Source organism: Athene cunicularia (genome assembly GCF_003259725.1).
Source record: "Athene cunicularia isolate RWA chromosome 13 unlocalized genomic scaffold, athCun1 chr13_part1, whole genome shotgun sequence".
Lineage (NCBI taxonomy): Eukaryota > Metazoa > Chordata > Aves > Strigiformes > Strigidae > Athene > Athene cunicularia.
The window spans coordinates 602,873-616,581 of NW_020799117.1; the positions used below are offsets into that span (position 1 = coordinate 602,873).

Here is a 13,709-nt window from a genome sequence, read left to right on the forward strand (position 1 = left end):
CGGGGCGGCTGGGGAGCGCAGCGGGGGGAGCCAGTTCCCGTTCTGCCGGCGTCTGGGGCCGTGTCCCCCCCGCGGCACGGACCGGCGGGGCTGCGCTGTGCCCGGGTCTGCTGAGCTCCGGGTTCGGGCTGCGCTCTTGTGCTCGGGAATTGCCGAGGGAGGTTTGCCTCCACAGGTAAAACTCAACCCTTGGGAATTTCCCTCTTTGAAGCACTTTTTCCTGGTTTTTGTTCCTTTGTGACTTCAAGATTTTTGTGCTTACTCGGGACTCTTACCTGCCCATGTAAGAGTCTCCAGGGCTAAGGTGGGTGCAAAGTGAGGCGGCTTTCATCAGGGCGCCCGCCTGCTCCTGGAGGTGCCGGGCGGCCTCCACTCCCGCTGACTTCAGCCGCCAGGAATGCACGGCCGGCCCTGCCTTGCGTGTGGGGCGAGACAGCAGCCGGCGAAAGGAAACCTTCCTAGCTTGTTTCCTAGAAAAACGGGAGTCTCACAGACTCGCAGCGCGCGTGAAGGCGTGTGCATGTAGCTCCCTGTCTCTGTACACCCTCGTAACTTGTGAATCCCGTTCAGTGGAGAGCGAAAGAATCCAGAATTTTAAATATCCTGTGACTTTTGTGAAAACAGGGGGCTGGGCACAAGAGAAAGGAACCTCGTTATCCCCTTCATGAAGGCAGATGATGCAACGTGACTTCACACCTTATTTCAAATCTAATTAGATGCTCACGACTCCCCACGGGAGATATTAAACGTGCTCCAAACAAGAGAGGATGTTTGCATCTTAACAGGCATCAGAGAATCCAACCATGAGTTAATCCATGCGGGATCAGGCTTTCTTGAGCTGCTGTACGTGCATCAGTCGACTCGTTTTTACCGCACCACCAGTGGCTTCTGCTGCGTCCCAGCCCCTCGGCCTGTACCGGGTGCACTGACGGCAGATTTCAGCCCTCTGTAACGAGAACTTTGGATGCAGGATGAAAGAGGCTTAAGAAAGGCCATGGCAGGGGTGCTCCCCGCGGGCTGGTGGCGAGTGATTGGCACCTGATTGCCCGGTGATGCTCGCTAGCCTGTGAATGGGCAGCTCTGGGGCCCAGAGGGGAGTGGGAGCACCGGGGCTGCACCCCCCGACCCTCCGCGGGAGCAGCACATGTCCCTCGGCTTCAGCCCCTCGGAATTGCAGCAGGATCTGTGCCTGCCCCTGTATTTCACAGCAGGAACAAGCTGCCTGCCCCTTGCCTCGAGGATTTTTACATAAGTCTCTGGCAGAGGATGAGGATGGCTGTGGGCCTCAGCGCAGGTCAGGGTGCTGACCGTCTCCGAGGGGAGACAAAGCCGGGCGCCTCCTGATCTGAACAGTAGAGCCCGCGCTCGCCTCCAAGGCCGAGCAAAGCTTGCAATGTTTTCCCTGATTTTGAAATCGTGTTGTTGGGGTAATTAGTTTCAGTGCTGCTCGGGCTGGTACCACCCATTTCAGTTCATGTGTGCTGCTCCTTTGTGCCTACTGTCTGCTAATGATATTAAAGAGATCCGCTGCTGCGCGATCCGCAGGAAGAGCGGGCGCTGGCCAGCCTGCTTGGAGCAGGAGGTTGGCTCGGGACCTCTGGGGTCACTCCCACCCTGCTGATCCCAAACCGAATGACGAAATTACACAGCCAGCACCGAGCACCACGCCACCTGCGTGGTCAGTCGGATCTGGCTGGGGCAACGCGTACTGAGAAAATTCTGCAGGCTTTTGAAATGGTTCATTTAGAAAATGATGTGATGTTGAATGTCAGAGACCACAAATGTACGAGCTGGCTGCAGAGCTAAACAGACAGCAAGAAGCAGACCTTTGCTGGGCTTGTCTCACGTAGACTGTGAGGCCACCCGTGTGACACGGTCTTAGCTAAGACTTGCTGCTGCTGAATGGGAAGATACGAGCAGAAAGGTGCAGAATACATTTATTTACTAAGGTAATCTAGCTGCAGGTGCCGGTATCTCCTGGTGCTGTGGGTGAGCAGAGGCCTGAGGTCATGGTCTGGCAGGCCTCATGTCCGCACCCACATCTCTGCCGTGTTCTTGTGTCCTGGTCAGCTCCGCAGCGCAGGGCGGCCACGCTGGGCTGGCGTGCTCTGCCCGGGACCAGGCGAGGATGAAACCAGGCAGCTGGTGCTTGCTGTTTGCAGTGATGGCAGTTCTCTATCCGCTGATCTGGAGGGAAAATCTTGGTCTGAGGAGTGCTTCGGGCAACCCTTTCAAGTGCAGAGCTTGTCTGACCAAGGTGGCAATCCAGCCCGAGTGCTGGGAAGAAGTTCAGCACCTGAAATGAAAAGATGGCAATCGCACGGCTCAGCAGGGAGGGTGTTGCGTTATTCCTGTTACATGGGAACGTAGGATTTTATTTCTGAAACACATTTAAGGTGTGCCGAAAGGGAGAATTCTTCTCCGTAGCAAAGGACTGGTCTGGTCCTGTCCTTTTTGCCACTTCCCTCAGAATTGCTGTACTTTGCTATTGCTGTAACTTTCTTCGATGTAAATACCCGTGTCACGGTAGCACTGAACGGAAGGAGGAGGGGTGAAATGATTCTTTAAATCAACGGCATGCTCGTGATTGCTGGGTTGGCAGCCTGGCTGCAGCAGCCTCGTGTTTGACGCAGGAGGGTGTTGGACAGACGGGCTCAGGGGCGTGGGCAGCGTGATGACCCCCGGCCTGAGCCCGCTGAGCCTGTGACGGGACAGCTGCAGTACGTGCTCCATCTGGTCCCAGTCTAATCCCACACGCCCTACTGGGAGGTTTCCTCTGCAGATAAAGAAACAAGAGCTGCATTCGGGCAGCAGCCTCACCGAAGTCTTCCTCAGGCTGGTGGGTGAATTAGTCTGGTCTCAGCTGCTCCCTTCATCGTGCCTCTGCGGCGGCACCGTGTGGGGTGCAGGGCTCCCGTGGGCAGCGTGACCTCCTGGGAGCGTTACGTCTGCGGTAAAACGCCCCGTCCCTTGGGCAGGTCGAGTCACCTCGCCCTGTGTCTGGTCCATTAAGTCTCACAACTAGTGACTCCTTCCCTTCTCTCTCTTCGTGCATCCGAGAGGTGTCTGAGAGCTGGCGCGCTGTTCCTAGGGCATATCCAAACGTAACCTTTTCCTGAGGTTAGCAGCAGGCTGCTCTGTGACTCCATGCAGAATCTTTTTGCTCCTGCTTTTACTTGCTGGCCTCAGCGCACACAGAGCCTGCTCCAACTTCTTTAAATTATCTCCTTTAAATTTTCTTCCTGACCTGCTGATCTGAACCTTTCTGCCTGCTACTCCCACAATGCAGCAAGTTTAATGCCTGTGTCTTTGCTTTCAAGCTTCTACCTTGCTGCTTCGCCTCCTTCCTCTCTGACCTGCCCTCTTATCCATGACCTCTAGCCCTTCTTTGTGGCCCTAATGCTGGCTCAGGCCCTTTTTTTGTCTCTTCAGCATCTGCCCACAGACCTCGCTTTAAGAATCTGTGTGTGCTCAGAATAATGTGAGCAGTGGGGCAGGACTGAGGCGTCTGGGCATTGCTGCAGCTGAAACCGTAACGCGTCCTGATTCATTGCCTGCCCCGTGCTTTCCTGAGAAGGGCTGTAGTGTTTGCTCTAAGGAAGCAAAACACAGCAAAACATTTTTCAGCAAAACTTGCAGGCGGAAACTTGCCTTCAAAGCCTTACAGTCGAGTTCACTACGGCTTTTCTTTCTGCCCTTCTTTGCACATACCCGACTTTGTTGCAATAGATCTAAACCAACATGTAACACTCCTTAGGGCAAGGACTGTCTCTCTTTGTTCCACAAAGCCTCCAGCACGCTTCCAACCATTGCTTCACATTTCCTGGCGTGGGGAGGAGGATGGAGAGAGGCCCGTGCTTGAAAGACAGATGTCATTAAAATACAGTGGAGCAGAGTCTGAAGTAAAAGATAGTGCGGTGGCGATCTCGATGATGAAATGTATGATTTCACTGTTGAATGCAGAACGATCGTGCTAGCTGCGGGAAACAACCCCACGCTGGCACGAGGGCAGTGCGGTGCTGCCGTGCTGGCAGGGCTGTAGCTGGCAGCATCGAGCTCCCCGCAGCCCCTCCGTCCTCGGCCGTGCTCCTCGGTGTGAGTGACTCGGGCCCAGCTTTGGAGACGGCCTCATAAAACGCCACCTGGAAAGTCCCTGTCTGGCGTATTTAATGGGGAAAGGTTGGCCTGAGTTGTTCTGAACGCCTAAGCCATGCAGAAAGGCTGTTCAGAAATCTTCTCTTTGCACGATGTGTCTGTGCAGGGACGCAGAAAGCAGCGCACACGTGTTGGAGCGAGGAGTCTCTCTGCAGCAAGGCGGGACAGCAGCCTCTGCGTGCCAGCCTCGCCTCACGCGGGGAGCGGGGGGCTGTGGGGCTTTGGGCCTCTGCAGGACCCTGGATTTCACCCTGACCGAGCCCTGTGCCGGCAGCCACGGGCTGGTGCACGAGCAGCAAATCCAGCCGGTGGTACCGCAGAGGATGGGGTGTTCTAACGTGAACATTACAGGGCCAGGGTAGATGTTGTGTGCTTTGACAGCACCTGTAAGTAACTGTAAGGATGGGAAGTCGCTTTGCTCGTCTCGCAAGCGCAGGTCGGGGCAGTGGTGCTCGCGCTGTGTTCTCTCATTGCTGCTTTGAACTGTTTCCTGTTTGATTGTTCCCTTAATCAAAAGAAAATGAACTCCAATTAAGGTATCTTACAAAGTGTGATTTGTGTCAAGACCGCTGGTGTGCCTTTGAAAAAGCAGAAACACTGAGGCCTGATTCACACAAGACTTGCAGGAGAAAGGGGTGGATCAGGCTTCTCAAGTACACGCAGGGAGAGCCGAGTTTGATTCATGCAAATCAAAGTTTTCTTATAATGCGAGATCCTCCTGTTTGAGATAGGACGGGAGACTGACATGAACATTGTAATAGTGTTTTGGAAAGGAAAAGGGCGTATCCGTGGCTGCATGTTTACCCAGGCGTGTTCATGCATGTTCCCTTGGTGGAATACACATCTTTTACGTGTACTTACGAAGAGGCTTCCAGCAGCCCAAGGAACCTGCAAGAGCAACGTCTGTCACGACAGAAACTGCTTTTGGTGCGTGAAGACTCTTTGGTTGGTTGGAAGGTCTGTGTCGTGTATCATTACCATACAGCCCTCTAAACTGTCCTCCTAGTATTTCATCAACAAACTTTTAATAAACATAGCGAATTAATGTGTTGAGAATATTAAGCTTTAAAAGCGCTGGCCTTGAATTAAAAGCAGATAGCCTTGGTGGGATGAGGGCAGAAAGCTTACTTTAAGTCCCACTCTGTGAAACTGCTTTTAATAGTGGAAATTTACTGAAATCTTGGGACTTGAAGGGAGAGAGATTTTGCCTCCTGTTGTGTGTACTTGAGAGAAGTAGGTTATCAGGAGATGTTTGATACCCAGGCAGCAGTTACCCCGTTGATGCAGTTTGTACTAAACATTCTCTTTGTTTTTATCCCCCGAAGGGAAGCCCGGGGGCACAGTGAGCAGCCCCCACTCCGGCAGTGGCAAAGCACGGGGCAGTGAGGCACCAGCTTCGGGCAACTGGCAGAGATCTCCACCGACGGCTCTCACGGGAAGGTAACTCGGGTCAGCCTCGCTGCCGGGGGGAGGAGGTTTGTGTGGTGGAGGGATCGGGGTCCCTCGGCCGGGCGCCGAGCCAGGGCGGCTGTGGCCAGCACGCTGCGGAGCTGCTGCGTGCCAAGCAGAGACCTGCTGAACGCCGACGGCTCCCCCAGAGCAACGCGGGGCCCCGGCCCCCTCTGCTCTGCACCTCTGCAAGCCTCTGCTTTGCCTCTGGGAAAAGAAAACGGCAGAATGGGAACAGCTGCACTCCTTGAGCCCCTGCAAGGGACTGCAGCGAGCAGAGGATCGGGCCCTGCTGGCTCTCAGGAGGGGACTGACTTTTAAAAATGAAAAGGAAACCCAGAACGGTCAAAAGGCCCTGAAAGGCAGCAAGAATCACACATAGGGATTGAAAGCTAAAGAGAGGGAGAATCTTAATTAGATCTCCACCAACCTGTAGAAGAAGACATTTGGATTAAAATGAAGCGGAGCTTTGTACTCTCAGGGTTTCAGCGCAAGAATGGAAGAGGAATTATTCACATTTGCTATTTGTGAAGCTGGATTGCTTTTGCTGTGAACTTGTCTTTTTAACTTCTCACCTTGTCAGAAAATTGTGAAAAGCTGCTGGGATGGTGTATTTGGGGTAGTTCTTATCACAGCACGTAGCAGAAACATTTCCATGGTTTCAGAACATGGGCAGAGTTTCCTATTTAATCCTATCCTCCCCGAGTTACCTCCTTCCCTCCTGCGGCAAGGCAGCCCATCCACTAGTCACCAACCTGCCTTATATTTCACTACCATTGATATTTTCTCTTTGCGAATATCTATCAATATTTAATACAGTGGTGTCAGTTTTGCTGTAAGATGAGAGGAACTACTAGAAACCTTGAATTATACATTGTGTGGCTGGGGGAAGCTGGGGAGAGTTTCTTTTGGACCCAAAGCTCTTGGAGTTGATCTCCAGGACCTGCAGCTTGAAATCCTAATAATGGATGAGCACCAGAAGAAACTCAATCAGCGGCATGAGGGAAGGCCCCGCAAAGTGAGGTTCAAAATTTCATCGTCTTACAGTGGTCGAGTGTTAAAACAAGTCTATGAAGATGGGCAGGAACTGGAGCCCCCGGCCAAAGAGCACTCTCGGCGTTCTCTCCGCCACAGCTTCGAGCCAGGGGACCATTTCTGTGGGGCTGGGGAAATGCCAGAAAACAGGTTTTACTTGCCAGCCAAGCTGACTGCCCAGCGGATCAGCATATTCAAAGAGGATAAGAAATACAGTCTCACCAGTAACTCGCCTCTCCTCGGTGACTACCAGGCCAGCGACAGCCACTGCAGGGTAAGTAATGTCCAGCCTAGGGCTGTCAAACTGTTGTGAAACCAACTTCAGACTAAACCTTTTTTTAGAGTAATATGGTAACAGGAGTCTCAAACTGGAACCTCACTCGGATAAAACTCGGTTTTGTCAATCCAGGATTTTAAAAGGGTTCCTGTAAGTCTTCAGCCTTTATCCCACAAATTCTGTGTTCTGCTTACTCTGCAAATGGCAGGATCCGCGTGTTTGGCAGCGGCACAGTCAGCAAGGGAACAGCATCTGCTAGCAGTGCTCCCTCTTCTCACTGGGATGATTTGCATCTGTCTGTTCTGTAGAGTACGATGGGACATTTCCATATATATCAGTATCTATACACAGTAATCCTAATGAATCTAAAGCAGTCAAGTGTAAGGTGGATATTATCTTAACTAGTTCTGTTTAGAACATTGAAGTTGCATGACTTCAGCTTGCAAAAAGGTTAGTGCCACTGGCAGCGTGAGCCTTCGCGCGAGGCATCCGCATCCCCTGGCAAGTCAGAATTCCCCTTCGGCTACTTTGAAAATCCCAGCTTGGTTTCACTGGGTATATCGTTAACGTATAATTAATGTCATTGATATAGAAGTGTCTCTTCTGTCCTAATAAAAAGCCAGTACATGTGTAAAATATGTTAAATTGATTAATACACAGGGATTATGTTCATTTTCTTACCCCGTCGAATTAGATTTATGTATCTGTCGCTGCTGTTTGGTTTTATCACGTCTAGCCGCAGCGACTGAGCGATCGGTGTAACAGCGGTGGCGGGTCGGCACGATCGCTGACGCAGCCGGGAGAGGAGAGTTACCCTGATGCGATCAGCAGGGCTGTGAGGCTCGCGGGGAGCCTGCTCAGGGGAGAGGTGCTCTGAAGGAGGGTGTCGGGCCTTTCCCCGGGAGGCGGCTCCTTCCCTCGGCTCAGAGCGAACAGCAGAGCAGTTAGTGTCAGCGAGCGAGCCAGCCCCTTGTGCCGTGCCCCCCGCACACCCCCCAGCCCTGTGCTGCCCCGGCTGCTTGCAGGGAGGCCAAGGATTGGGGCTGTCTCCACAGAGGAGTCTGGTCACTCAAGTAAGCCCAGTGCTGCGAGATAAAGTTGTGTTGCCCTCCGCTGCGGTCTTTGGGTAAGTAAGGGATGTCGCTCTGGCACTGACACAGCTAAAGAGGCTGAAGTGCTTTATAAAGGATAAAACGCTTTTTATGACCTTGCTTGAATACATTAAAAGTCTATTAATTCTTGGTGCTAATCAAAGCTGCGTGTGGGAAACCCAGATGGCTGGTATTTGAACTATATTTAGTTGGTAAACTGGGCATCTAGTTTAACTGAAAATACCAAACCACGATGAATCTCTCCTGCCTAAAGACAGAGCACTAATGTGATCTTATCCATACCATTAATTTGTTCTGCATTCCTGGGTAAGGCTCATCTCCACTCCCTAGTCTCCCTCACCATAAATACGCTATCGGCTCATCACGCTATCCAGCACCAGCTTTGTTTGGTGTCAACACGCATTTGGTATTTGGAGACACCGTGTCTGTGTAACGAAGACGAGGCTTTCAAAGCCTTCGGTGCTCACCGGGCTCCCCCCCCCAGCTCCTCCCCACAGCCCCGCTGGTGCCCAACTGCCAGGAGAGCCACCAGCCACCCCGTGTCAGCTGATGTGACTCTGGAGAGTGTTTTCTTAGGAGAACGTCTCCCTTTGCATCGCTTCCTGACACAGATACTCGCACAGAGCGAAATACGAAGAGTGTGTAAAACAATAGGTACGGTAACCACTGCCATGTGATACCTAGCACAAAGGGCCCGGGTAAGCAAAACCCTGCTTTCAGAGAAACGTTTGACCATACCGAGCTTAGCTCTAAGATCACCAGAAAAGAATACAAATTCAAGTGTGCCCAGAGATGGTTCTTTAGGCTGGCTCCTCACTGTCAGGAACACAACTTAGCATTAGATAACGAGGGTTCTTTATCATCTGACCCTTTTGCCAGCATTAATAAATTACAGAGAAAAGCTTTCTTTTAAATCTGAAAAAAAACCATCGAAGGCTGCAGACTACGTCACCATCATGGGGGATTCCCACTTCTGGCCCAAAAAAATGGAAACCCCTCTGTACCCCACACCCCTCCAGCTACTCAACCTTCAAAGAAATGTAGGTCAGGCCCCAGTGCAGGGTTCACTTTTCCGTATAGGCCAACACCACTGCTCTTAGAATTCTGCCTATTTTTTTCATGCATATGGGCTGTAATGAGAATTTACATCCCAGAAATCTTTCCCCATCCGGAACACGGTATAAGTGAGGCTCCTAAGGTCTGAGCCGAAGCCTTGGTCGGATCCCATCCTGTGCTCTGGCTGCTGGCGAGGGGCTGGCGGGCGCTGCCGGGGCATCGCCGGAGGGGATGGTCTGCCGGAAGCCCGGGGATCATCAGTGGTTGTGGAGTGCATTTATACAGGTGAGACACCGATAAAATTCTTCTTCAGGCTTCCCCAATTCTAGATTTTGGCAAGATCGTCATCTACACCAATAACTTGAAAATCATCCGTGCACCAATGGACCAGAAAGAGCTCATGAGGAGAATCATCCAGACTGAGGGAGTAAGTGACTGGGCCTTCGTATACCGGGAAAAGAAAGAAAGATTTGGTGGTGGACATAGAAAAGATGTGGAAAAAAAGGTTGCCTGCAACCAGTATGTGCAGGTAAGAGAAAATGGAATTTTTTTTTTCTCCCTTATGGCTTTTGGGTCCTACAGCCCTGGTGAGACCACTGAGTATTCCCACCCAAGCCTCATCTCTGCCAGTATCTGGCACTTAACTAATTTTGGATTAAACATCACTTTGTTCCTCTTTCCCCCCGGGAGATAACCGAGCAGTGCTGCACTGCCGTTTGCCCTCTGGGGACAGCTGTTCTTCTTCCAGATGCTCGTGTCTCCCACTCAATTCTTCCCCTGGAGATCCCTGACATTTATGTCACTTGGCTTAGGTCCATCCTTCGTCACCATCTCCCGGTGGAATAAGATCAGGCCGGAGTTTCTCCAGCCTGACAAGGCTAAACACAGCTGCTCTGTGGTTGAGACTGCCAGAGGCTAAAATTTTAATATCGTCTGAAATAAGATTGTGCCTTTCACTTGTTTTCTCACGGGTTAGTCTTTGTTGGTCAGTCCCAATTAGTCTGACCATAATTTGATCCCACAAAACGTAATGTTGTCATGCAGGGCAAATATGAAGAATTACAGTTTTGGAGATCTGAGGCAGACCTGTGCTGAGTGCAGGTGACCTTGATCCTTCTGCAATCTTGAGCCTGGCTTGTGGCTCACTTGCAGAAAGAGCCCATGAAGGCTGAAAACAGCCCCAAGAAATTTTGGCCTTTGTCAGTTTTGAATAAATGTGATTTTCAGAAAACGGGCTTTAACATAAACCCCAAGACCCATCCCGTCTACAGGCAGACACCTATATGAGCCATCAAAAAACCCCTCGTGGCCTTTGGGGGCATGTGTCGACAAGGGCCTCCGTAAGGGGCCTCCTGCCTTCCTCCAGGCACCCTCGCGGGAGGAGGGTGCTCTGGGGAGGGACAACAGCTCTCGTAAGGCATTGTTCCAGAGAGATCTGTTAACCTCGGAAGAACTCGGTACTCCTGTTCTCCTTGATGTTTGGGAACAAAAAGTAAAACTTGAAGGTCCTAAAACTGTATATTTTTTAGAATAATGTTGGACTTTCTATACACTGGTATTATGAACATCTATTTAAAGATGACCAAACCACAGGCAGGTTATTCTTCTGAGAAGTCAATTAACTTGGACTGTCAAATTCATAAGCAGGCACCAGGATGAAGCCGATCTGGCACCAGCTCCCTGTATCTTAGTTAAAACCTTGTTCTCTAGTGCCATGTAGAATAGAAGTGCTGCACAGAAGTGATGCAGGACTCTGAACCTCACATCAAAAGAACGAACCTACGCCGTGCTACATCCTTTCTGATGCAGATATTTAATCACATCTGGGCTCTGTGGAAGCACTGAATTTTAAGATGGGATTTGAAAGAGGCTGTCTGGCACCCTGAGAGAGAGTTGCAGGCACAAGGGACAGCTTGAAAGAAGCTGTGCGTGTCGGTGCTGAGGGATTCAGGGCGGGAGAGGGTGAGGAGAAATGCTGGAGGAAATGAAGCATGGCTCACAGCTGAGGATACAGAGCTGGGAAGATGGATGTGTTAAGAAACGACAGGAACACGGCTGGAGCTATGCGGACCTTTGCAGGAGAAAGATGAATTTCAAAGTATTGTGTTGCCAGCCCAGTCACATTAACTTCTCATTTTCTAGAGGTATCCACAAATTGTCCCCAAATATATGGGAATGTTTTTCTTGAAGATCGTGCTGTAGAGAATATTATTGGCAGAGTGGCCTGTCAGGAGCAACAGTTACTAAAAAGTCCAGAAGACAGGATTTCCCTCTTCCAAGTACATTCCTGACTGGGTGTGTGATGGCCAGTAACAGACTGTTTGCACTGTCTCTTTCAGGAAGGAGATGCTGAACATGGTTGTTCCCAGTGTAAAGGCTCAGGCTCTGCTCCTTGCTCACTGTGCCACGGAAGCAAGTTTTCAATGCTGGCAAACAGATTCAAAGAGTCCTACAGGGCTCTCCGATGTCCGGCTTGCAACGAGAGGGGCCTGCAGCCCTGCCAGATCTGCGCTGCCTGATCCGGATCACCATCCCTGCCGCAGGCTACAAACACCACAGCGATATTTTGTTGAAAACTTTGAATTATTTAACCTTCAAGCAGCCTCGCTGTCATGACAAGTTTTTAAAAGATGGGGAAGGCACATTATATACATCCCACTGTCCATGTGAATACCACACCTCTGCTACCGACTGTCCCTCTTGTCTGCTACGCAGACCTGTCCGACTTTGCCGTCGGCCCAGACCCCAGTGTCTGCAGGGTGAGCGTATCCCCTGATGCTAGAGGAGATTATCAACTTTTGGAATCTCTGGCATCTAGAACTCAGCCTGAATTTGCTGGCACTGTCCCTTAGCCAGGAGCGTGGTGCCCAGCAGAGCCAGGCCCCGACCCACCAGGCACTCCAGTAACATGGTTAACAGCAGCAGAATTAGGCGCAGTTTGGGCACGTTGGTAACGTGTCAGGGTGTAAAGTCTGTTTGTATCACAACAGCAAAGTGGGGCCTCCTCTAGGTTTTGACTTGCTGAACGTTTTAAAATTACGCTGTCTTTTGTAGTTAACAACCATGTACTTGCCCTGCAGTGTCACAAGCATTTCCCGGAGATTTTGCCGATTCTTACATCTGCTTTAGCGGACACAATGATTCCTTTGGGGTCTGATTTATGGGAAGAAATTGAAAACCCTTCCCAATCCTGGAGCTATTAAAAATGTACAATAATTTATTCTTGTAAATAGAAGTTATTAAATTTTTAGCCTACTTATGAGGAAGTGCTATATTAAAATTCCCCCGTACAATGCTCAGCACTTTTCAGGATCAGGCTGGTGGTGAGCAGGACTTCTGTTGCTTAATATTAATCCCATGTTGTAATCTGCAGAAGGTAAACTCTAATTAGCTGAGATGAAGCAATGATGTGGGATACTTTGCAGGCTGCCACGGGTGGCACAGAATACAGAGGCTTCAAGAGGTTGAGGCAAGCAGGGGAAATGGTATTTTTTCCCCAAAGCATTAATTTATTACATTTTATATTCATAAGTAATGTTAATGCAGCCTTAACTTGCATATTACCTCTGAGACTCTGATAGTTAAGAGACTGCTCACATGTACTTTGTGCTGAGGTTGCAAGCCTGGACAGGGTAATTTATGGCCAAGTTTCTATTTTCCTGTGGTAGGTTATAAGAATTCTCTGCAATAGTTAAATGATAAGAAATAATGCTGGTTTAGCTCTTAAATTTCCATCTGTCTCTTACTAAAATTGTTCAGTGGGTAATGAGAGTTTATTTTTTGAAAAAAGTGCATAAATCTATAGCAGATACTTGATTGGCTTTATTTATCATACTAGGATCTGCGTTATGAAAAAAATGTAGTCCCTGGGGTATTCACTGAGGGCAGATGAGACCTCAAAAATCAGAAATTGTTGTTAGGTGAATCTCTTCCCTCAGATTTGGCCCGTTTGTTCTCATAGTTTGTTGGGCTTGTGTAAAAGTTTGCTGGCTTAAGATAAAGAAAAAAGCAACCAGGCGAAATTGTTGCCTGATAGTTTAATGTTTACAATAAACTAGATGCAAATACGCATTTCTAAATCAATATTTATTGTCCTTTGGTAATTACGATGTTTCCCAACCACCATTACAGCTGGCTGTGTCAGCTGTTCCCGTCCATCCCGTCACTGGGGCGATGCTTGCAGGCAGGAGCCGTGCTCTGCCCTCGGCCGGCCGCAGTCCCGCCGGGGCCGGGGCCGGGACCGGGGGCCGGGGCCGGGGGTCTCGTCCATGAGCAGTGCCAGGGCCAGGCCGCGAGCGCCAGGGTCGAGCAGCGCTGGCTGGATTTGCTCACCCCGCTTCAAATGCATTTTATATTTGGCGATACACTGACTTGGTTCACCCAGTCAAGGCTTTCTTACTTCACAGCAAAAAGAGGTTTGGGCTTTCCTAAAGCATCATGGTGAGGCTACAGGTTACTTTTAACACGTTGCTGGTTTTATTACTACTGCAGCCCCAGCGGGCTCGGCCTGCGGAGCTGGGCACGGCGGAAGGCGTGAGGCCGTCTGTGCAGCCCTTGTCCGGTCGGGCTCTGCTGCCAGCGTCGGGGAACAGACCCGTCCGGGGCCAAGGCCTGTGCCTGGGCCC

General features: G+C 50.5%; 1 protein-coding gene across 1 annotated transcript in view; it reads left to right on the plus strand.

Annotated features, from left to right (window-relative positions):
• GRXCR2 (glutaredoxin and cysteine rich domain containing 2) overlaps positions 1-13,163 on the plus strand; it is a 67,629-nt gene extending 54,466 nt beyond the window's left edge. The window contains exons 16-19 of the mRNA XM_026857983.1: positions 5,021-5,112; positions 5,481-6,913; positions 9,398-9,613; positions 11,424-13,163. Of these exons, the coding sequence (XP_026713784.1) occupies positions 6,569-6,913; positions 9,398-9,613; positions 11,424-11,603 (741 nt within the window). The 5' untranslated portion in view covers positions 5,021-5,112; positions 5,481-6,568 and the 3' untranslated portion in view covers positions 11,604-13,163. The remainder of the gene's footprint in view (positions 1-5,020; positions 5,113-5,480; positions 6,914-9,397; positions 9,614-11,423) is intronic.
• The last annotated feature ends 546 nt before the right edge of the window (positions 13,164-13,709 follow it).